Source organism: Crocodylus siamensis, chromosome 4 (assembly GCF_052110815.1).
Source record: "Crocodylus siamensis isolate JL-2025a chromosome 4, ASM5211081v1, whole genome shotgun sequence".
In the NCBI taxonomy this organism is placed as follows: domain Eukaryota; kingdom Metazoa; phylum Chordata; order Crocodylia; family Crocodylidae; genus Crocodylus; species Crocodylus siamensis.
The window spans coordinates 24,743,489-24,768,502 of NC_143398.1; the positions used below are offsets into that span (position 1 = coordinate 24,743,489).

The 25,014-nt window shown below is 42.3% G+C and overlaps 1 protein-coding gene across 5 annotated transcripts in view; it reads left to right on the forward strand.

Annotated features, from left to right (window-relative positions):
- Positions 1–2,434: 2,434 nt before the first annotated feature.
- Positions 2,435–25,014, forward strand: part of KMT2E (lysine methyltransferase 2E (inactive)) — a 90,781-nt gene continuing 68,201 nt past the window's right edge. For 3 of the 5 annotated variants that reach the window (XM_090041989.1, XM_090041994.1, XM_090041993.1), the window contains exons 1-3: positions 2,435–2,699; positions 17,925–17,990; positions 22,320–22,504. In XM_090041989.1, the coding sequence (XP_089898115.1) occupies positions 22,434–22,504 (71 nt within the window). In that variant the 5' untranslated portion in view covers positions 2,435–2,699; positions 17,925–17,990; positions 22,320–22,433. The remainder of the gene's footprint in view (positions 2,700–17,924; positions 17,991–22,319; positions 22,505–25,014) is intronic. The other 2 variants (XM_090041991.1, XM_090041990.1) reach the window with 2 other exon arrangements.

Consider the following 25,014-nt stretch of genomic DNA (forward strand, 5'->3'; position numbering starts at 1 on the left):
CTGCATTGTTGCCTTTATTTCAAATTGCATACATGGCTTGAAATTTAAAAAGAAAACCCTCTTGCCTTCTGCAGGTATCTGAAACTATACAAGCCTAATTAGAGTATTCTCAGAAAAAGCAGTCCCAATGTGCTGCTGTTATGCAACTAGACTCCACCTAGACCACGTGACTTACATAATAGGCACCAAGTAATTCACTAAAGTTGCCTAAAATATTAAGCTACATTCTTCAAACACTTTCATTGTGCTAACATAGGCACTGTCACCACAGGTATAATTTATCCTCAACATCAGTTGAATACCCCAGTATTACAGAAGCATAAGCTCTCACTGACCACCCTTGACCCAGCAAGGTTTCCTAGCTATGCCAACATAGCACAACCACTAGCAGCTGATACATTAATAAAAGGTAGTATACATTACTGAACGGCAGCTTGAGATTGTCTGCTACCAAAACCATTTCAATTTGATGGGTTGGGGCCGACCTGAAGTCTCCCCTCCAGCCAAAGATCAGGACTAGATACTGATTTGTGCCACCCTGCTGTTTCCATCTAGCATGCAGCCTCTTGATTCAGACCACTTGCACTGCAGTGCCCTGCCTCATGCACCACTGTGAGAAATAAGCAACAAGCCATGACAGAGTGGCGAGGGTCAGCACATCATGCCCCATCGCCCAAGCTGCTTCCAGAGGTATCCCTGGGCCAGTCTAGTTTAAGACGTTGGGTCTTAAAACTGCAACAACAACAAAAAAAAAAAAAAAAAAAAAGACATCCTGAGTTAAGCCCAGAGCACACTGGGCGCAGCTCAGAGGTCTGCAGCCGGAGCCACATGTTGTGATCCCGCCCCGAGCTAAGAGGGCCGGGCCCAGAGCCGCTCCCGAGGCAGAGGCGCGAGGCAGACGGGCGGGGAAGGGCAGGAACACCCAGGGCAGGCGCGGAGGGGGAGGGGAGCGCAGCGCGGCGCGGCCGCTCCTGGCCGCCGCCTCAGCCGGCTTGGGCCGCCGCCAGCCCCGCAGGAATGCAGCAGTCACATGACCTCCGGCGGACATGCGGCTCCCGGCCCTCTCCAGGGAGCCCCCGCGCCATCTTGGACTGACGCAGTTACAAATACAGGCGCGGGCAGGCGCCGCCGCTGCCGCCGCCCTCCTTCCCGCTTGGCCGCGGCCCGGCTTTCCTCGCGGCACAGGGCGTCGGGCCGCCCGCCCGCTTGCTCCTCGCGCCGGTGTCTCCTCGCGCCCGCCATCATGGCGCCCGTTTCCTCCCTTTGCACCAGCCTCCCCCGGCAGCTCCCGGCCCTGCCCCGCTGCGGCTGGCCTTGCTGCAGGATGATGTCAGCGCCAGCCAATCGGGGTGCGCCAGCCCGCGCAGCGATTGGCTGCAGCGCCCCCCGCCCAGTCTCCACCGCGGTTCGCTGCGGGGCCGAGCGGGGGAAGGGAGAGGGAGGAAAAAAAAAAAAAGGGGAAAAAAAAAAAAAGAGAACGCGACGACCAAACCCACCGGGACGCCGGCCGCCATTTCGCGCAACAACAGGCAGAAACCGAGCGAGCGCCCTAGGGAGAGAGAAAGAGAGAAATACACATGCACACGTACACGCGCGGGTTAGACAGGGAAAAAACACCCACAGACTCCGCCAGGGTCACAAGACGTTTAATCGCCCCCTCCCCCCGGCTCGACGCCCATTACAGCCGCCTCTGCCTCCAGCAGCAGCTCCCTTCACCTCGGCTCCCTGCTGCCGCGGCGAAACCCCCAACTCTCCCTCTCCCCCAGGCAGGACTAGGCTACGGTGCCGCTGCTGCTGCTGCTTCTCCTCCCGTCCCCCGCTCGCGGCGGCTCCATCGAGGCAAGGGAAGCGCTGCCAGCACCGCTTTTATCGGCTGCGCCGAGCTTGCGCACTGCGAGCGGCTCGCTCGGCCCCTGGTGGGCGTCGAGTGAAAGCCCGGCCGCCTCCCTCCCCCCTCGCGCAACCATCTTCATGCCGGAGGGGCCGGAGCCGGGCGGAGGGGGCTGCGCCTGTGCCGAGCTCCGGAGGCTCCAAATAAGGGAAGCCCCGTCCCTGCCCCCTGGGCGAGCGCCAGGAACCGCCGCAGCCCCGCGCACACGGGGAGCGCCCGTCTTCGCGCTGCCACGCGTCCCGCTCCGTGGCCTAGGAGCTCCCCGGGCAGCCTTCCCCTCCCCCGGGCTCATCCACGCCTCGTCTGTCGGGAAGAATCGCCCCGATGTCGTGCGGGACGACTCCGGCCCGCCCTGCCCAACAAAGCCAGGGCGGCGCCCGCGTAAAATGGACCCCGGGGAGGCCTCCGCGGGCCCGGGCGGCGCCTCAGCCCACAAGCAAAATGGCGGCTGTTTGGCTTCGCCCTGGTAACCCTGCCCCTGCCAGGCGGGGCGGGCGAGCCCGTGCAGGGGGGGGGAGGGAGGGAGGGGAGAGCGGACGCCATTTTCCCAGAGAGGCAGTGACATAGGGAGCGTAGGCGGCTGAAAGGAGGGAGGCACGGGAGCCGCGGCGGCTGCGGGGTTGGTACACGGGTCCTGAGGCACGGGCGCTTCCCAGCGGGTCCCTGCAGGCTTCAGGCGCTCCGGGGTGTGCGGGGTTGAGCACTACCCGGCCGGGGAGAGCCGCAGTGGGGCTGCTGCATTGTTGTGGCCGGGCTGGGAGAGGGGCTTGGCTCGCCCGTGCTGCCGCCTGGCCTGCAACCATTCCCGGTGAGTGTCCGCGCGGGCCGGGCCGGGGAGGGGGCGTGTGGAGGCGGCAGTGCCCGGGGCTGCCCGCCACGCTGCGAGACACGAAAAAGCCGCTGCCCCTCGTGAATATGGCGGGCTGTGGGCGCGGAGGAGCCGAAGGGGGTGGCGGTCACGCCAGCTGTGCGCCGTCCCTCGGGCCGGGAGGGGAGCCGGGCTGCCCGGGCGCTGCGGGGGAGGCAGGCTTCGCTCCTGCTTGCACGTTACTGCTTTGTGGGGCTAAAATGGCTCGTTGTGGGCCTAATCTCCATCGCCTTCCACACCCCCCTCCCCCGCCCCGTGCTGCTCTCCGCACTGGGCTGTAACCTGGGCGATCAGAAAACAGTTGGGAAGAGTTTCTGTGCCCATGTGAAAGGGGGTGATTCTCCCATCCCCCTCCCTGGGAAGAAGCCGAAGGCAATAATCTGCGATGCCCCTGCCTGCTGGGTTTTGGTCTCTCTCGGTGCGCCCTGCCTGGCGCAGGTCAAATCTCCTCTGGAGAGGGATTGAGGGAGTGCTCCCTATTGCTGCAGACAGGGGAGGAGAAATAAACGGTTCACTAAAGAGGGGAGAAGAAATCTCACCTCGTTGGATTATTAAGGTCCTGTATTTCCCCTGTGCCCAGTCGCTTGGAAATGGAGGGTGGCTCCAAGCCTTGAGGTCTCCAGAATGATGTCCTCTCCCTCAGATTAAAGTCAGAATTTAAGGGCTGCGTCTGCATTTCAGACTGCTTTTAGTCTCCGTTTATTTACATCCTCTTCAAAGCATTAATAACCAAACGGTTTTTGTCTTCCTGAGACCCACCTCAGTGAAAGGAAAGACAGGTCTGTGGCCGTAGGTAGTAGACATAAGTGTTTGACCATAAACGTGCTACTTTTGGAGTCACTTATTGAAAATGTAGAGTAAAAATTGTAATTTCCCTCTTTTGTCCTTTAGAGATTCTAAAAATGGCGGCCTCGGGCTGATGTTGTGGTAATCTAATCAGCTTGGGTCCTCCACACCCCATGCAGTGCGTTTGTCTGCAGCATATTACAAGCTTATTATGCTTAAATGAAAAGCCCAGTTTTTTTCCAATCTTGTACAAAACATATCTTGACTTTACTAGGATTAAAATGTAGTGTTCCAGCTGATTAATTTTATTGGTTGTGTGTGTGAAAGGCAAATGAACGAGACCACTTTTGCAGTGGGGGGGGAGAGGACAGACTCAAGCAGCTTCTTGGGGTGTGTGCGTTTCCTTGAGGTTATATGCATGCCATGCTAATCTCGCTTTCTGTTTTAAAAATAATTTGAACAAGTTCCTGTCTCTACTAATTAATTGAAAGCTAGCTGGGAGTATAATCTAGTGCTAACACAAAGACTGCTAATATTTATCAAATAAAGACAAAGTTAGAACCACCAGATTCTTAGATCTCCTGTTTGTGAATGTCATGTTCACTTTCATTCAGTAACACACCTTCTTTACGGGAGACAGTGGTCTTCATTGGCAATGCTGATAGTTTGGGAATATGAGAATGCTATTTTGAGAATTAATATTTAAGGAGGCTTGCAGACAGAATTAAAAGCTGTTACTTTGCTGCTTTGGGTTTAAAGTTTCCATATACGTAATTATGTGGGATGAGAATCTTTTAAATTCACTAAAGTCCTATTTTGACATACAGAAAAAGTGAAACTCATTCCTTCTCTCTCCTTTCCCAAATGAAATACGAGCCTTTTAGTATCACCACTATAAATATGCTACAGTGTGCGTGTGTGGGAAGTGAGGGGGGGCAGGATGGGGCAGGGACTTGTTCTTTGGTAGGCAATATATTGAGCACAGTTGTGATCTCCAGATCTTATTGCAAATATGGAAGCTTGTTGGGGGTTTAGTATGGGTAAGCTTCAGTTTTAAAAAGATAAATGCAAATTTTGTCACTTTTGGACTGGTCTGTAAATTTTGTCCCACTATAATGAAGGAAAAGTTTCCATTATAATATATCGTTGGAATGTTCTGGATCTAGAGAAACAACAACAACAAAAATTTCTGTTAAAATGACATTTTTCTTTTAACTTAAAGAATTGAGCAGTGTTATTTCTAGGAGAGTTGATAGTCTTTCTTTTAGGTATGAATCATTTGAACAGTGAGATTGGGGGTAAGACCTGCGTTACAGGTTAATGCACACCTTCCTTGTATTGAGGCTAAAGACTGAGTGTCTTGAACACTTCAAGTAATGTGTTAATGATCTAGTAATGCATGCCCCATCATATGCGCCATCATATTTTAGTCCCATGATGATAGGATCTTTTAAAATTAAAATCATGTTTTATTTCACAGTATATATTTTAAAAAACAACTAGGGATTGTTAGAAGACTTGTGGTAAACTTCTGGGGGTTTCTAGATTAGAGAGATTTTCTGCTTTTTTCCCCCTCTAGGTTTCTATTTTTAAATCAAGTGCATAAATTGCTAATAGTACTATGGTTTCTGTGAAAATATGAAGTGTCTGATTGGTTTTTGTTTCTCTAGGTAGTTGTTCCTATCTATGTGACCCTAGTTATGCTGAATTAGAAAACACTGGCAACATTTCATTTAAAATGAACGAAAATAGATTTAGAAGTAATTTGAACAGCTGAAACAAAAATTTGAAATTTCAAAAAATGCACAGCATTGTCTTTGTTAGCCGTAATTATTTTTGTACTATAAGACCTCCTTGGAAATTGGGAAATCTTCCAGATTCTTCCTCTGTGACCTTGGGTGAGTCACTTCAGTTCTCTATTTCTCACTTTCTCCATCTGTAAAATGGAGATAGTAATGCTTCCTTACCTTACAGGGCTCAGTGCCTTTCTTTAAATTAATTTAAATGTTTTGAGGCACTGAGGTATCATGTTAATGATTTTCAGGACAAAGTCTCTAAAGAAAAAAAGAAATATATTTATGCCCTTTTTCCCCTTATCAAAAAGGGAGCCTTTGTGGGTTATGTACCGAAATCTTTAAAAGTTTTCATTTTGGGGAAATGTCCAATTGTGAATGAGAAATTTATCAGTATTCTCCAAATGGCAGACTTAATAGATGAATTAATATCTTTTTAGTAATCTGGGTTCCAGATCCTAAAACCATCTCTACCTCTGGGTAGCTGATTTCTATAGCATACATTTGATCATTAATCTGAAGGAGAACAATAATATTTTTAATTTTGCTTTGAGAATTTGTCATAGTTCATGGACTCAGATCATATGTATATGATCCGTGGTAAGGTTTTCATGTATAGAACTAAATTAGTATTTTGTTTGGAAATAATCTAAATTCTTGCCTAGATTCAAAGTTAAGACTTCTGAAGTTTGAAGAATATATTTAAGCTTAATCCCACAAAAAATTAAATGCTAATTTTACATACTAATATTGATGTTTCAACTATTTGTAGGGCAGAAAGTTAAGTGCCTCTGGCAAGTCTTGGAAGAGTGAGGGGGGTCTTTGTCCCAAGTAAACTTTAACCACTGAGTTAAGTGTTATATAATACACTCTACCAAAAAAAATGGTCAGGAAAAAAAGTCTGGATGCACAAAAATTCTTAAGGGGCTTCCCTGCATCCTGACTTAAATAGCAGACTGCAGCTTTTAAATTGGTTCCTGGTTTTGTGATGCCAGCGTAACCTGTATTTGTACTGGTCTCAACATTTTGAGATTTTTATCAGGTTGTGACCTTGGACCAGGTACTGTTTTTAAGTTGTTTGGGGTAACAGTGTGGTAAAAATGGTACCAGGATTTAAATGAACCTTCAGTTTTATAGGGATGTTCTTCCTTATTTGGGCATCTGTTGGTTGCTGACTAGATCTCCTAAGAGTCTGTATCACTATATTCTAGACTTGGAAAGCTATGTCAAGTTCATTGGACCTTCCATACACATACAATGTAGGCTTCTCTAGAATTATAGTCATATTAATGTTGTTTCATTTCTGTTCTTACTAGCCAGAAAACTAAAAGGTACCTCAGCAGAAGTTAAATTTGTCTCCTGAAATAACATCTGCAGATCCATAATCATGTGCAGGAAAAAAATTGTAACTACAATAGAAAAAATGTAATAATAATTTCTCCTGCTACCTTTAGAGCCTGATTAAGATGGAGTACAACAAAAATGTATTTGAAAAATAATCACGGGCCTTCATAAACAGGAACTGGCTATCACATAAACATTTTAGTTATCTTGCAGAATTTTTATACAGGTTTTTTTTTAAGATTTCTGTGCTGATAATTAGTTGGAGGAGCTCTCGGAATATTCGCATAGATTTATTATTGCATTATAAAATGGTAAAAAGTCATCTTTATTATTTCAGTGAACCATAGAGACTGTAGTTTATTATGTTATATTTTTACTGTTTCAGGATTTTTATTTATTTCTCTTTTTTTCTAAATAAGAGTGTAAGAAAGTAGCTTACCAAGGCCTTCATAAATTCAAAGAGTACTTTCTTCCATGGTCCAAATGAACTTTTTGACATACATCCTATATGTTTTGAAAAGGTGAAGTACTTTGAACCCTGCACAAGCAAAGCGTGTTTAATGGTTTACGTCTATTACTTAAAGGGAAAACCACCATTTTTAAATATTCTCCTTCACTTGGGTAGAAATTTTACCTGGGAATTGCTGGGTAGTTAGTATTTTTGTTTTGTTTGTTTGTTTTTTTGAAAGTCAGTTTACACATACAAGTACCAAAATACAGGCATGAAGTCCAGTTTTAAGACAAGAATTTCCAAAGATATTTTTAATTTACTTTTAATATCTGTCACAGCAAAAGTTCTGCTATGAAGATGGTGTTTTCATTATTCCTGTGGCCTCAGTGGCTTTTCTGGGGAGCTTGGGTAAAATGTAATTTAGGTCATCTTTGATCACTTTTTTTGACTCCATAAATGAAATTATTGTGAAAACTAACTCAGATCAGGGTATGACTAATTTTAATGAGCTTTTTCCTCATGTTGTATAATTAAAAATAGCAACTACATTAATTTATGTTAAAATAGATGTAAGTAGCTCCATAAATTTAGCAAGATGATAATGAAAACCATGCAATATACTTTTCAAATAAAAACTTGAAACAGTTAGAAGCAAGGTTTTAATATTTTCAAATAATTTTATATAGTTATGAATTGGTTGTAATACTGTTTTTTGTTTTCGTTTTTTCCTCCCGCCCCCTCCAATTTGACCAGTTCAGGCAATATTCTGCTGCATTTAATTGTGAATTTTCTTAACTTTCATTTTGTCTCTGCTAGTCAGAGGGAGATTATGCCTAACTACTAAGTGTATGGTTGTAAGGGAGCCATGTTTAGAGCCATCTGTCTGTTAAACTAGACAACTGATATTCCATGCCTAGACAGCTGATCATACCTTAACAGTTGGTTTAGATGGACTCTTTCACTACTGTGAAAATATTTTATTGCTGTTGCTACTTAATTTGAAAATTAGGATTGTAATATTGCAGAGAAGTATTTTTGTGGGTAGTTTCACAGATTCACAGAAGTTTCGATTGTTCCGGAACAGTTGGAAGCCAACCTTTTTGGCAGATATGCTACAAATTAGCTGCTTATCCTGCCCAAATGCCACTCTACTTCCCTTGCTCTTGCCCTGTTTGCTGTTCTGCTTGCTGCTTCCTGCCCTGTCTGCTGTAGTGCTGCCTGTTCCCTCCCCAGTCTGCTGTGTGCCACACCCAGAGGCTCCCCATGCTACATGTGACAGATACCCTGTTCTAAAAAAATGGAGAGAGGTTACAGCTCTTCCCCTCAACTCTGGGTTTAGTTTTTTTGGCTTGCTCTTTGCTTAGAATGCAACTTTGAAATAAGAGCTTGTTGACCTGAGAATAAAAAACCCCCCTCTTTATATCTTTCTATTTTTTATTTAAAAAGTAGCAATTATCTCAAAGTTTATTGGGATAGAGTTCCTCTTTTGGAGCTGGGATTTCAATTTTCAGTTTCAAGTGTAAGCATCAGATGAAACTGTTCATCTAACATACAATAATTGGAAAATTAAAAATAATCCCTGGAGGAAAAGCTATCTACTTTCACTTTTGAGCAGTCATTCACTTCCTGTTCCCTATGTTAAAAGTTGCAGTTTATGCTTGTGTTATTACTCTCAAATAAATTTTGTTACTGTTTGAGATTATGATGAAATGATTTCAGCCCAAAATGATGCTTCCACAGTTGATTTAAAAACAACAACAAAAAAGCCTATAACCAATCCAGTATATGGCTATCAAGAAATAACTCAGAGCTATTTGGCACCATAGTTTAGCTGCTGAAAATAGAGAGGAAGCTTTAAACAGCCATGAAAGATGAAAAACTTTTGAAGAGTTAAAAATTTAGTTTTCCTAGTTTAATCATTAAGCTGTCCTCCAGCTTCTGAAAACTGATGAGATGAAAGTGGGAGTTTCAATCCAGGATCCATTCAAGTAAAATGCTGCTTAAAAGAAAGGGAAAACTTTATGTGTAGCGATCTGCATGAGTGGAAAAAACTGTAACGCAAAATAGAAAAAGATTTAATTGAATGGTCAGGTTTTAAGCTATTTTATGTGCATAATATATTACTAATATATTGAAACAAATCGCATTGGTTGCTCACAAGATCTGAAACACTTACGCTGTGTTTCAGCCAATTTTAATTGTAGCTAGCTGGTGAATATTGTAAAAACCTGCATTTTCTCCTGTCACATTAATATGAATACATTCTTCATCAGCAGCTATTCACTGTAGGAAAAAGGCATTTGAAAATTGATACTTAAAATATAATTTTTCAGAGGTTTATTGTAATTAAGACCCTTCCATGGGAGCATTAGGTAGATGTTATGAAAAATAGCAGAGTAATAAGAGATGTAACTTAACTGGGCCTGCTTATTGAACACTGCCTAAAGATGGCTGTTGAAGTGCCTGATTTCAAATGTTAATTGTGAATAATGAGAAACAATAAATACTAATGAATGTAGTTAATTTTACTTCTAGAGAAGTTTCTGAATGTATAGTATAACTTTTTAGGGAACAGTTTTGTGAATATCTTTAAACTGTTCTCCTGTAGACAACAAATTCACTGAGATGTGAGAATTATATCTGGAATGAAATCAGTAACTTTTTTTCATTTATTAGATTGTTAAATTGATTAGCTTGATGTTGACTATTAGAAATTTTTATTTTAGGGGAATTCTGCATCTAATGGTAATAGAAAAGAGGTGAGACACCAAGTTTATTGTGAGAGATTAGATAAGTTTAATATTAATCAATTGGTATTTTCTGCAAATTAATAAAGAACAACGCTTGGCACTATGCATTTTATTATATTTATTTTCCCTCCCAGTAGATTGTCCCAGTAGAAATATAACACCTGTTTGTGGTTTTAAGCCCCGTTCAGGTGTTATGTATCTACTGGGAGAATTGTTCTCTCCTCTTAGAAACTACAAGAAGTACACTTCCATGAATTTATCATGGGGGGGAAATATATCCCCTCCAGGATAAATTTGCCTGTCAACTTGGAAGATCTTCTTTGCTAAAGACTCTCACACAAGAATGAACACTCTTATACTTCTTTTCTTGATGATTTCTGAATGTTGGATGGAGCTTCAAGATAGATGGACCTTCTCTGAGAGACAAAGAGCGTGTGGGATTTTTTCCTCCTTGAGACATTTAATAATCTTAACAATTTTAGGGAGCTTGAAGTTACAGCTGGAGACATGCTATTGGGATTATATTCCCTTTCCTTTTTTCTTTTTTGTTGGCTTCTGCGAGAATGAGTGGCAATAAACTGAGGTTTTAAAATCAAAGAGCCAACTCTCTTCAATTACCTTCACTCTTTCTCTGAACTCTTTTTCATTCTATTTGTCCCTTCCTTGATCCCTGCTGAGCTGATTCACTTTGTCTCATTCATTCCATAGCTCATGTTTTTATTTCCTTTCTACTTTTCCCTTTTTTCCTCCACTACTCTTTCACCCCCCTTCTTCTTAGCTTCTTTCAGTGTCATTCTTCTTCTTGGGGGAGAATGGGGAGGAAGTAAGAAAAGAGAAAAAATAAAGGGAAACCCTGAAAGCCTTCTAATGGACAGGTAGAAATCTCTAGAGAAATACGTATTTAATTCCTTTCACCTGTTCCTGCATTAGTCCCATGTCTAATGGAGGGGCCCTTGGATACCTAGATCAGGGCTCCCAACCTTTTCGTGCTGCAGACAGGCAAACTGTGAACTGAAAGTGACCATAGACCAGCAGTGACTGGCACACTGCGGGAAGGCAGCCAATCCTTTTAAACTTGGTATACCAGGCTGTGGCTTGTGGGGGTTGGCAACCCCTGGTCTAGATGAAGAGTGACCAATTTGTGGTATGCATGCCACTCTTGGTGCAAGCAGCCTCTGTGTGGGCACATGGCAGACTGGGGTGGGGACATTTAACACAGTGGCAGATGGAGCAGGGGGCAAAAAACAGAGCAACAGGTTGAAATGAGAAGCATGGTGAATGAAGCGGAAAGCAAATCGGAGCAAATCAGATCAGACAGGGAGCACATGGCAGAAAGCAGAAGGCGGAGCAGCTGATTTCGCATGGAAAGGGGTTTGGAGTGGTACACTGGAAGGGTGTGGGGCTATCTTGTGGTATGCTTGCCAAAAAAGTTGCCTGCACTGGCCTAGATGATAATGAAGTGGGCCTTGGAGCCTAGTGGAAACTAGCTTCCCTCTATGCCAGTTGCTTAGATTAATTAACAGCTGAATAACTGATGTAAGATTGCAGGGGGAAGAGGGTAAAAGACTCTTCAGGAGTAGGCTTCTGAGGATGGGATTAGTCATTTTGCTTTTGACTTGCTTATAAGTCATGTTAAGGGTCTTGCAACTTCTTAGTAACATTCTGTAATCAATAGTGATGCTATTGCTTTGTGTGCATATGTTAGGGATGTAAGTATCCTTTAAAAATGATCAGTTTAACCTCCTCTAATTATATTTGGTTAAACAATAGCTCAATCCTAGTTTAGTGACCTCCAGCAGAAATAGCCCTGGCCTCTTATGTCTTTGTTGTGTGCCTGGTGCTGTGCTGCCTTCCCCTTCCCTTCCTGGAGTTCTGTTGTGCCTTACTGCTGTGCAGCAGCAAGACTCTCAGCCCCATGGTTGCTCTGCTCAGCCCCATGGTTGCTCTGCTCAGCCCCCACCTCCAGTCCCCACAATGGTGGGGCCTGGGCAGGGTGACAGACTCCCTGTACCTCCTTCCACACCTGTGCTGCAGTGGCCTGGATATGGACAGCTCCTCTGTGCTGCCTGACGGGGCCTTCCCCAGCTGGCCCCAGGGGGGTGTTTCAGTCCCAGTGGAGCATCCTCCAGCAGGTGTGCTGCATCCTTTCCCCTCTCCCATCTGTGGGACATACAAAGCAGTGAGTCCCTCAGAAAGAAAGAAAGAAAGAAAACAAATTATAAGTCCTAAAGCTGGAAGGGAGGCACCAGCCCGCTGTGTAGTTTAACAACAAAGAAGTATGGTCTAAATGCCAACTGTCTGAAAATAATGTACAAATACATTGGAAAAAAGTCAGTTCGTCTCAGCAGCTTGCTTCTCCAATGCTGATGAATAGAAAAAGCATTGTACAAAGGAGGAAATAAAAATACCCATCTTTTCTAGTAACATTTAACTTTGGGTTTATCTCCATTCCCTATAAAGGTGCTTTTGTTCTTTGCTCACTCCCTATTATACAAATAGATTACTCCAGGTAATTATACCCCACTTACCTGCATCTTCTCTCCCTGTAGTTAACATGTAATTTTTACCTATGCTTCTTCAGTCTTGCAAGTTAACTTCCTCTGAGAACATGTGCGAAGGAAGATGATATGCTTTGGTCGGATGTTCCATTAAGCAGTTTGCGTTTTGTAGAGGTCAGGAAACAATGTGTGTTTCACAAAAAATTTAGGAGTGAATATTATTCTAAAATTGGAACACTTAAAATGTCTGTTTGGCTTACCAAGTATGAATAAGCCTATTAATGCTTCAGTTAAAGAAATATATAAGCCATTGTACTCTTTCAGCCACCTGACAGTCTTTCCTTAAGTTGTAGATATTAGATATATCTGGAACCCTGAAGGGTATGGTTGCTGCAGTTTCCTCAAGTCACTTTTCAGCTAATAAAGTGTATACTCTCTGTTTTGAAAAGATGCAAGTCGGCTGTGGAATGAGGATGGCAAATTGATGTGCAAGTCACCAGGTCTTCAAATGGTGCTGATGCTAGGGCATAAATTAGGTGCATGCCTATTTGTGTAGAGGAACTTAAGACTCTTCTGTTTCCATCCCATACTTCCCCCCCTCAAACATATAACCAGAACTATTATTGCTTTTCTCCCTCTAGGCCCTTCCTTATATTTCTTGGAGAGAACTTTCTAGTAATACAGTGCATTATGAGTCCCTCTTGAAAACTGCAGAAGATCTTAAGATAAGATCTTTCAATTACTTTAAATATTCTAATGCTTTTAAAATACGTAAAATGTATGTGGTCCTGCCTAGTTGTTTATAGTATATTATAGAAGATGTAGGTTTTTTCCAGTAGAAAGCTGCATCCTTCAGTACCTTCATTTGGTTCTGCCTTCTGTACATTGTAGTCTAAACCGGTAGTGTTCAACTCATTTGGCCACATGGACCAGATGAGTGGTGTGGGGACAGTCTGTCGTCTGGCATCTGGTGGCAACATTAACTGCTGCAACTCCCAGAGCCATAGCAGCTGCTGCTTCTTTCACCACCAAATTTCTGGCCCTGCAGGCACCCTTGCAAGTCAGATGATGTGACTTCATGCTGTGGATCTGGCCCATAAGGCTCCCTATGAGTCAGAAGTTTGGTGGCAGGATTAGCAGTGGCAGCATTTTATAAAGGTGCGTATGCCCCCTGCCTTCTGACTGACTTCAGATGCACATGGCTAACTGCCTCATGCAGCTCCATGGGCCACATCTGGCCTGCAGGCTATGTCTTAGTCATCCCTGGCCTAAATTATCATCTCGGTGTTCTTGGGCTTTCCTTCCCTAATTAAGAGGCTGGAATATTTCTTGCTATCCACCTAGCTTGTTAGAGGTTAGTATAGTTTCATAGTTGGTAGGGTCGGAAGGACCTGAGCAGATCATCAAGTCTGACCCCCTGCCATGGCAGGAAAAAGTACTGGGGTCAAACGACCCCAGCAAGGTGTACATCTAGCCTCCTCTTAAAGACCCCCAGGATAGGAGCCAGCACCACTTCTCTTGGAAGTTGGTTCCAGATCCTAGCTGCCCTGACAGTGAAGTAGCGCCTCCTGATGTCCAGTCTGAATCTACCCTCTGCCAGCTTGTGACCGTTATTTCTAGTCCTGGTAGTGCTCGGGGGAACAGTGACTCCCCCAATGCCTGCTGGTCCCCTCTGACTAGTTTGTAACAGGCCACTAAATCCACCCTCAGCCTTTTCTTCCGGAGGCTGAACAGGTTCAGGTCCCGTAGCCTCTCCTCATAGGGCCTGCCCTGCTGCCCCCTGATCATGCAAGTGGCCCTCCTCTCCAAGTTCTTTTCTCAAATTATGGATTGATCAGTTACTGTAGAAGGTATGAAGTTCTACAGTATGGAACATTATAGGAGCAAATCAGGGATTCTTTACTAAAGTATAGCTCTTTCAGATTTTCTTTGATGCAATCAAAAGATCTATTAGTGGTGATTGCATGCAACTGCTAACAGACTGTTGATTTCATTTGCTTTCCAAGAATACAATTTCTTCGAATCCTTATTGTCCTGCTGTGCAGATTTTTACCAACTGAGTCTCCAAAGTCCTGTGTGTGGCCAAAAGCTCATTGTTCTATATGTAAATGAAGGAGTACCAAATTGGCATTTCAAAACTTAGTTTGTTTCCTTGTCCTTCCTTCTATAAAGTAATGGCATGTTTGAAAAGGTATATGTGTTAGACATTCAGGTCTTGCATGATCTGAAAAAATATGGCTGTCTGGAGAATGACAGAATTTCTAATATGTTAAGTACATGAAACCTGATTAAAGATATATGTGAACTTTATTTAAACTATTCAGTTTTTACTCTTATTTAACTAAGGTAATGACATAAGTTATCTTTTAAGGCTATTATTCTCCACCCCCTCAAGCATAAGAATAAATAGTAAAAATAAGTCACAAATTTTAAAGTAGAAATAAAACACAGATTTGTAACGAACAAGGTGAAAATGACTGGAACAAGCAACTAAGGGAAGTAGTGGAATCTGTCTTTTTAAAGTTTTTAGATTGAGTCTTTCTGGAGGATTCTGCTTCAGTTAGGATCAGTAGAGGGCTTGCTATAAGAATTGCTGTTTGACCTTTTATAGGTAGTCCCTTCTGGTCTTGTCAACTTTGCATAGATTCAGAGTTTCTATTTAATATCTAAATGGCCCTTCAACAAAAATAGGGATGAGAAGTGTGATACACTTTTCTGATGTCTTGCCTATGTAAGAAAAATGCGTCTGTTTGGAGAGTCGTTACATTTGAGTGCCTTTTGCCATCTAGAACTAGAAATTACCACTTTGAAGGGACATCAGCTTGAAATCCACCATTAAGATCTTGTGTCGCACCTTTCTGTAAGTCCCTCTCCCAGTTTTATGATAAATTTTCCATGCTTTTTCTCTTGTTATATAATAGCAGTTTTTCTATGATTGTCGAGTCTTGCATCTGTATGCACACACTGGAAGGAGGAGAGCCCTGTTGTTGCTGTTCATAAAGTGCACCAGCAAGTCCTTTACACTGCCTTCATGCAGCTTTACTAGTGCAAAATCTTCTCTTCAGTTCCATCTCTGCTTCAGAAATACTGTGTATTATTTAATATAATAAAGGAAATCAGAATTTTGGAATAAACTACATAGAGGCAATAGAAATCTAGTTAATACAAAACCATTAAAACCTGTTTGCTGTCTGTCTGTAGAAGGGAAGAATTTCCCAGCCATCAGGCACCTGGAAGTGGTTAAGGAACATTATGGAAATGGCACACACAGACTAGCTAGCAAAATATATGGTACCCTCTAGTTTTCCATCTCAAATTTATAACCCATAGCTGTTTCATCCAGCATTTGTCTTGTGAGAAACTGGACTTCCTTCTCTCCTCTCTGTCCCCTTTTGGTCCTGGAAAAAAATGAGAGGAAGAAGAATCTGCTAGCTCTACTGAAAAAGCAGTCCTGAGGCCTCAGCCAGTTCTCCAACCTTTTCCCCCTCTCCACACATACACATTCCTCTCCCTGTTTTATACAGCCCATCGAAGTAAAAGGAGCATCAGGATTGGGACTAAAAAATGTTAATGTGTTTCGTATTTTTAAAACTAATTGACCTGCATATGTGCTGCATTTGAATTCTTCCACTTCCATGTGGTGCCAGGCAAAGTGAAGGTGGGAGAAGAGGGTTCTAAATGGATTCTACTGTCACAAACTGGTATTAAAAAGGACACAGAACCACAGGATGCATGTGAACTTCATTAGATCCCAAGAATAATATTGTGTATGCAGAATATCTTGGTGACAATGAGTCACCAAGCTAAAGCTTAAATGGATTTTAAAGCCTCAAAAAGTTAATAATTTGCAATCTAAACATGTTTTGATCCGTTTCCATTTTCATCTTTTGGAGGAAAGGAGATTCCAAAAAGAAAAACATAGCACTGTGATTAAACTTAAGGGAGAGTGATCTCAAAATAACAAGACTCAGATGCAAGGAAACTAATATTCTAGACTTGTTATGGAAGTTGCATAAGAATGCCATAGTTAAGTCACTTAACTCATGCATTTATGCTAAATTAAGAAGAGCTGGTGATGCAGGAATGCAAGACTTAAAGTTTTATATGCTTGAATGATAAGGTTCAAAGAGATTATTTCTAATAAACTAAAATCCTTCAAAGGCTGAAAATCCAGTCCAGATAAAGTCAGTAAAAGAAGTGCATGCAGTTTACCTTGCATAATTTAATATGAAAATTTGAAGTAGGAGGTCAAAGAGGAGATTTGAAAGACAATTAGGAAAAAAAACCCTTTTCTTAGCCCAGTAATCTATAAGACCTATCAATTCTCTTACAGTTTTTTAATATTAAAGGGGGGTAATAAAGGAAGGTAGAGAAACTTCATAAAAGCTAAATGGCTTCCTTTTGTTAGTTTTTCAGAAAATAGGATATTTGAGGGGCCTGATTGTTTTATGAAATAAAGATGGGGTACTGACAGGCTAATAGCAGCGAGGAAATGTTGGAACAAATTAGTAAATTAGACACAACTACTGAGAACTTCCAAATTAAATAATTGTAATAATAATTAAATGTGTAATTTTTGTAAGAGCTTTGTTTTGTTGGCTATTATGTTTTAGTCCTCCACATAACATTTTACTTGTCTAACGGAGAAACGTAGCATGGTTCTAGAAAATGTGGACCAGTTATTTTTTAGTACTGGGTAATTTAGTTGGACTGATAGGTTCATTTGGAATAAAAAGATAACCTAAAATGACTGAGCAGTCTATTACTACTTGAAATGTTGCAGTAAAATACTGCATAAAATAGTGGGATTATATGTTGTGTATTGTATTTGGGTTTCAACAGGACTCTTCCCTCTCCCCAGCTTCTTTTTTTTTAATAGCAAAATGTATAATTCACGTGTGGAACTCTTTAACTTAAAATGCTATGTTTGGGGAAAATTGGGTTGAAAACATTTAAACATGAAAACATTCACAATGTGAGAGCTTTTACTGTGAGACTAGATAATAATCTAATTACTAAATAATGGGGATTGGGAAGAGCCTTTCCCTGTGGGTAGGCTATTCATTATTTATTCTCTACAGGGTTTGTTACATCTGCTGGACTACTAGCCTCATCCAGTATGGCGATTCCTGTAGTCCAAGCACCTGCTTTGGAGAGTTGTGTAAAGAACCATAAGATGGACACCTTGGGAATATTACAGTGCAACACATGGGACATTTCTGGGTCTGGACATGGCGTAAATGATTCCTCCCTTCTCTCCTTGAGATTCCACTGCCCGCTATCCAAAATGACAGTTTTCAACATGTTATGGTATTTTCGGGATGTAGCCTGCAGCCATAGCTGCAACAGTGCACTTTTGTCTAGTGCAGATGGACCCTGTACTTGAGATTTTTTTTTCCTTTAGGTTGAGTGCTTGGTGTAAAAGAGAAATATCAAAATATTGGCAATATGGTACCCTCTTCTTTGAAGAATATCATTGCAAGCAACACAAATTTTGTTCTCTGAGCTAGCTGCTGGTGACTGAATACCACATTATTTTGCAGCAGCTGTTCCTGGTTGGAGTAACATTGGAGGGTTCTGCATCCTGGTCTTTTTGCTGAAGAAAGAAGGTTGGTATGTCCTGAAATCTTAAGATGGTAATCAGTAGCAGGCCAAGCCTTTGAGGGTCTTGTGCAAAGGTTCATTTCTGGGCCCCCATACTCTTTACTAGATAACCACACCAAAGCATAATTGTAATGCATCTGGGGCCCCTTTTAGTAGCCCCTTGCAAGGAATTGGAGCTGGCACTGTCCTACCACCACCCCTGTGGTAATATAATAATAAATGAAGAATCCTTTATGATCGCTTTTTTTTCTGAAAAGTCAAATGTCAGAGTGATATATTTTACACTTTGTGTAACTGAGATCTTTCTCCTTCCCTTAAAAAGAAAATTCCTCTGTTGTAATGTTGTCTGGCAAAATGCATTGAGGTTCATCACTTCTCTTGCTTTATACAAAATGGTTGAAATTTGGCCAAGAACTAAATGAACCACCATACCACTAGACGACCTAAAATGTAAATTGCTTGCTATGGGAAAGGCAAGAAAATGGACACTTTTTCTACTGACTTTGCTGCCTCCTATTTACATTTTTAATACTGAATTTGTGCTGCTGTTGCCTTTGTCCCTCCACCCCTCTGCACTCTTGTGCTGAGTGCTTCCTGGTTGACTTCCTGTGGCTGTGGCAGTGAATTCAGTCCAGACCTTAGGCACCCGGTAGTATGCGAGTAGGTTACTCTAAGCCACACATTTGTAATAAAAAAAAAATCTATATATACCTTCATAAAATTAATAGGCTATCTTCCTTCTTTAGTAAACACTTTGAATGGTAGTTAATTAGTTTTGTGATTCTGTGGCTTACCAGTTTTCCTCCCTGTATAATATTGCCCAGGCAGACTCACTAATGTTCACTTTTTGGCTAAAAGATTGAATAACTTGAGCTTTTTTTGCAAGTCGTATTTAGGGTCAAGAATTAATTTTACCCTGTAGGCAGATTGGTATGGACTGTGGGGTTTTTGTTTTCTTCTAGTGGGGGGCATAGCCACCTACCCAGGATCTCTTGAGCATATATTAACATCATTTTATAGAAGGAAGACGTTGGCTGCTGTAGCTTCCCTGCCCTACCTGTGGGAGGTTAGGGTGCTAGGCCTGTGTTCTCAGAGTTGAGGGTAGTCTTATGTAGAGCTTAGATTATGATCATATGGCATAGTTTGGATAGGAATGAATCCTGCCTGAGGCAGAGGGTTGGACTAGGTCAGTGTTTCTCAACATGTGGGTGGTGACCTAAAAGTGGATCACAAGAATATATGAAAGGGAATAAACTTTAAAAATGCATTCTCCTTTAACGGAGAAAAATGTGGGAAACTGGGAAGGTATGGGGGGCATGTGCCCCCAGATCTGTGCAGGGCAGGGTGGGCTGTTGCTGGGGGGCTGGGGCTGTGCCAGGTTCTTTCTGCTGGGAGCTAGGCTGGGTTGTGCTCGGGGCGGGCAGCAGCACTGGGAGTGGGGGTTGGGGGCCTACAGTGGATTTTGAGGTAGCTGCAGTGTGTCCCCCTCATCCTCCCTCTCCTGTCCCCTCCTCCCAGTGGTACCGCTGCCCATCCCGAGCGCAGCCTGGCCCAGCCCCCACTGGGAAGATCCTGGCACAGTGGCAGCCAACTGACACTTGAAGATCTATGGGATGCCTTTCTGGGGTGCATGCAATGGTGGGAGCAGCCCCCTCACCCATGCCCCCTGGACAAGCCACAGCTCCATCCCATGCCCCACCCCGCTGGGCATCATCTGCCCCAGCCGCACTCCCTCCCTCACCACAGGGGCCTCGATGTGGCTCCCCCCCAATGCCCCCTCCCTTGCCCCTCCCCTTCCACCACAACAGACATACCAGCTGGCCACTGCTCTTCAAGCTGCTGGCTTCTGTATGGGAAATCAAATCGATATCAGCTGATATGCCTCCTTAAAAATTGGCTATTAGTATTGGCTTAAAAAATCTCTATCCGTGCATTCTTACTCTTTCTGCATTTCATTTGCTGATGCAGGCTTTCCAGATGTTTCAGATTTATTTTCTGACCGTCTGGATCGGTAACACCAAAACTGATTGAAAAAGCAAAATTCCACCCAGAGTAGAAGTATAAAATGTTACAAGTGAGGTGCTCTTTTTCAGCCACTATTTCTTATTAAGTTTTCTAGATATGCTGTGGTAACTTCTCAAAACCAACAGCTCAGCTTCACCTGTAAATAAGTGAGTAGTAAAGTCACCAGGGAATTATGCTTCATCCAAGAAGCACAGCTAAATAAACTATACTGCACTTACTCAGTATGAAAGTGCTGCAGATAATGGATCTGAAGTATGCCCCTGCAAGTAAACACAGATATTCATTTGAATACTGTACCTTGCTTCTTCCACCAAGGGAAGCTGGATAAGTTAATGGTCATTAGGTATACATTCACTTGTTACTGCAGTTTGTGGAGTGGAGAAAGGTGCACAGTGCTATTTGTGCATGTCTCTCCAGCTCCCTCTAATCCAGCTGTTCCCAATGCGGTGTCCACGGTGCATGCCGCCCCCCAAGGTTTATTTCAGGTGCCTGCACGCATTTTCACAAGCAATAAAAATCATCATTCCAACAAAAAATACTGTCACTGCCAGTTGAACTCAGAACAGCAACATTTTAGCATTTTTTTTTTTCTTTTCTTCACAGGCTGTATGCAATAGCTGCCAAAATGAGAGCAAGTCAGTCTGAAAGATGCAGTGACAGAGTGGCGCATACTTTCATTTGGGGAGGGAGTAGTATGCGCATATCCAGGATTCTAAATTCTAAACTTTAATATTCATATTGGCGCCTGCTGCTTTTTCTTGTAAATTTGAATGTGCCCTTGGGCACATGAATGTTTGGAACACCTGGTATGGAGGTGAAGGAAGAGGGAGAAGGTGAGGGAAAGTAATGAAGATGTTGGAAGCATGGTAGCAGGACTTCATTTCTGTAGAAGTCTTTGTCTTTTATAGAGACTTACCGCTCATAGCTGTGTTGGCTCTCCAGTGTTAGGATAAAAAGTAGCAAGCTTGTCTTCGTTGGTATATACAGTATTGATGATAATATAGCACAGTAAATAACACTCAGAGTTGTACCTGAATAAATGTCATCCTTCTTTATTATGAAAATTTTTGTTCTTAAGCAGGTGTAGGTTATTATATTCCACCCTCTCAAACTTTTATCTTCTTTCAATTAAATCCATTTGAATCTTTAACTAAGCGACTTTACATTTTCTGTTTTGTATCTTTTTGCTTTTTAAAAAAGTACAGTAATAGTATTAAGTAGAAGAACATTCCTGGAAGTATCAACAGTCAGTTTGTGTTCACATGTGTATAATCAGAAACGAAGTTTATATTTGAATGACTTAAACTTTTTTTCATTAAAACAACTTTTAAATATAATCCTATAATTCTGTTTTGCTTATTTGGGTTTTAAATTACACTGCAGGTGTAGGAAGAAAATTAAACCATCATAACAACATTCTCGTTGCTTAGCTTATTTGCTGAAAATTGAGTGGGCAAAATGAGAATTGTGGCCATTTTATTTTTCTGTCTCTTGATGAGCTGTCTCATCTAAAGAAGGGTAATTATGATTGAAACTAGGTTTCTATAATTCTTATAATGTATTACTGGTATGATTTTCCTTGAAAATCAAGGTGGCTTAAGTTCATTTAGTAGCTATTTTATGAGACTCTGCATACAGTGGTTTACCATTTATTCTGTAATTTGTAGTTTGATCATCTAGTGTGTATAGTCAAGCTCAGTTTTTGCTTCAGACCTTTTTGAAATATAGAAAAAAAACTTTAAGGTGTGAAAAGTATTTTAAAAGGCATCTAACCAGAGCTATTTTACTGCATATTTTAATTACCAATTCAAATCACCAAGCAGCAAACCTTAATTTAAATGTATAGTCTTTTTGGCTTCTTTAACATGTGGTATGGGTTTAGCTGGAAATTAGAATTCAGTTAATTCACAGAAAAGCAGTCTTTTTAATAACTTAAACAGAACTATGTTAACTGTAGTTCGTACATGGGGGGAAGGGGCGTGATATACTGTTGAGCTGAATTTAGTTAAATAAACTGAAATTTAAAACATTCTCTCTTCACTTGCACAAGAGACTGCTGGTTTCAACAGCTGATGTAGAACTTAAACCCTGCTTCCAGGTGGTCATCCAGTAACTTCAGCTAGTTCGAGGCTTTAACATTCTTTCAAATGTAGGCAACAAATATGTACCATTTGAATTTTTTTTTCCAGTGTAACTTGGAACCAAAAAGTACCATAACAATCCCTTAGCAAGATTATCTAAATATACTATAATACGGAATTGCCTTCTTAAAATTATTTGATTTAATTACTTGTCTTATTTTTAAACAGGGTTTGTGGATGCACTTAGATGTTTGCAATGAGCACTGTGGCTGGCATGCCCCAGTGTTTTGGATACCAATGCATAGGACTCCGTAGTAATCGAATTTATCAGAAACGAACGTCATGAGCATAGTGATCCCATTGGGGGTTGATACAGCAGAACCTTCTTATTCGGAAATGGCTGCAGGCTCAGAGTAAGTATTTAAATATAACTGGTAAGTTTACTATTTTTTATTTTTGTGTGGGGACACTTTGAAAAGAACTGAACATGACTTCCAAAAGCTTCTTAATTGTATCTGAATTTTAACAGTTATTTATATTCCTCTACTGTAGCTTCATGTCTGAAGTTCAATGGCTCCTCCTTTGGTGAGTAAAGGACTAGTGAAAGAACAGTATTTTAACACAGTTTGGTTTATTGAAAAATAATTTATTACGTCATATAGTTAGTGCTTATCATTTTTATTTCCTTCAGGGTTACAGTGATATTTTTGGTTGTATTTTAGAGACATAATACAATTCAGTATGTCAAAGAAGAAACAATTATGAGAGATGGTGATAATCATGAAGGGGCATGTTCAAATTAAATGTTCATAGTTAAGCTCCCATTTTTGCAATAATGCACCAGTATAAAAGCTGACAATACATTTTTTTCTTTCCCAATATTTGTTTTTCAATTTGGCATCCATTGTTTTGGCTTATAGCTGAAGTGGTTAGCTTAAATGGTGCCAGATTGGAAAACTATTTTGTCAGGATTGCTTGGTACTGCTTGGGATTAAAGACAGTAAAAAAAAAAAAAAAAAAAAAAATTCCATGTGGTACGAAGAAGTGTACGTGATATATAGATATAGATATATATATATATATATATATAGATATAGATATATATAATCATCTTGGTATGTCTAGAAATAGTTTTTGTTGTCACTTTTTAGCATTAGCAGGGTTTTATAACATTTTAACATGTCTTTCTGAGGGCACAGAAATATTCTAGTTTATAAGAGGTGAGTTCCTCTAGCCCACAGTGTAGCACAGGGGTCAGCAACCCCTGCCACGTGTGCCGAGCATGGCACACAAGGCCATTTTGCTTGGCACACCACTGCCAGCCCAGGCTTTAAGCACCTGCTGCCAGCCACCGAACCCAGGCTGTTCCCAGCAGGTGGTTGGAAGGCTGCAATCCCTCCTGCAAGCATACTGGGCTCTGTGGGCTGGGTGCAGCTAGGAGGCTGCAAACAGCTGCTCTGGGCTCCAGCACATCAGCACTCCAGCACCTTCCAAGGTAGTCATTGTGGCTTTTTGGCACTCCAGCCAAAAAACATTGCCTACCCATATACATATTGGCCATGATTTAAAGAAAATGGAATGGTTCAGTACCTTTTGGTCATCAGATCATTTATTTGTGAAAATTTGTTTATGAAAAACATAGTTAAAATCCAGTAAGAGGCTTAAGATTTGGACTTAAACCTGTTTTATCTCCTTTGCTTTTGAAAGAGTTACTTTTTTTAAAACTTCTTGGTAGAATCTGTTGGAGACAGTGAAATATAAAATATTCTTAATCTCATCTTTAGTCTTTTTTCCCCACCCTGTTTAACTCCTGAACAAACATTCAAGTTTTCATGTGTTTGGATAGTATTAAGAAAATATTTGCATGGTTACCTTTATAAACTTTTTATAAATGGCTTTTGTGTGAAGCCTTTTAGCATCACTCTTTAAATCAGGGGTGGGCAGTTATTTGGGCTGGAGGGCCACTTAAGGAGTTTTGGTGAGCTGTTGCAAGAAGGGTGTGGGGGGGAACTGTTCCAGCCCATCTGCCTCCCACCCACTGCTGGCAAACCTTATATGGGCCCATCTACCCTGCATCCACCACTGGGGGGCCAGACAGAGTGGGTGGGCAGGGTCTCCATGGAGACAGACCCAAAACCCCCACAGGCAGGGTGTTCTCAGCCATGTGGATGGGATGGGGCGGGGCCTTGGGTGGGTGGGGTCAGGATTGTGGGGCAATGACAGCATGGGGCCAGGACAGGGATGTGTGGGAAGCATATTGCTACTCCGCTCCAGGGACCCTGTTGTCGGATGTGACTTCTTGCCTGCCCATCCCGTCTGCCCAGCCAAGTGTATCCTGCTCACAGGGGTCCCAGACCAGTGTCTGTGGAGATCCTACCCACTCTGTCTGGCACCCCCAGGAATCTATCTGGGTTGCCTGGACGGCAGGGCTTGGCCTGGCAGCAGTGGAGACGCTGGCAGCTGAGCAGAGTGAGCTGCCATTATGGGGGCTGCTGGGAAGCTGAGTCCAGGACCCCTGTGAGCAGGATATGTTTGGCTGGGCAGATAGGATGGGACCATGGGCAGGGCCAGCCATACACACCATGGCTCATGCCACAGCCCCACTGTCTTGGCAGGGCCAAGGGGCCCACTGCAAACCAGATAGACTCTCTTGGTGGGCTGGATTCAGCTTGCAGGCCATATTTTGCCCACTCCTCCTTTAAATAAAGGAGAATTCTTTTTCTTTCTTTTTTAAAGGGAGGCTTCTAGTAGGTATCCAGAAAAGAAATGCTTTTCTGGTGCTGAACAAGTTCTAAGGAACTGAAGATAACTTTACAGCTCTTTCTGCTCTCCTACAGAAGTTCATCGATAGTGCCACCAACATCTACACTGTGTTTCATCACTAACTGCTGGTACAATTATGAACAAGGATTCTGGTTTTCTC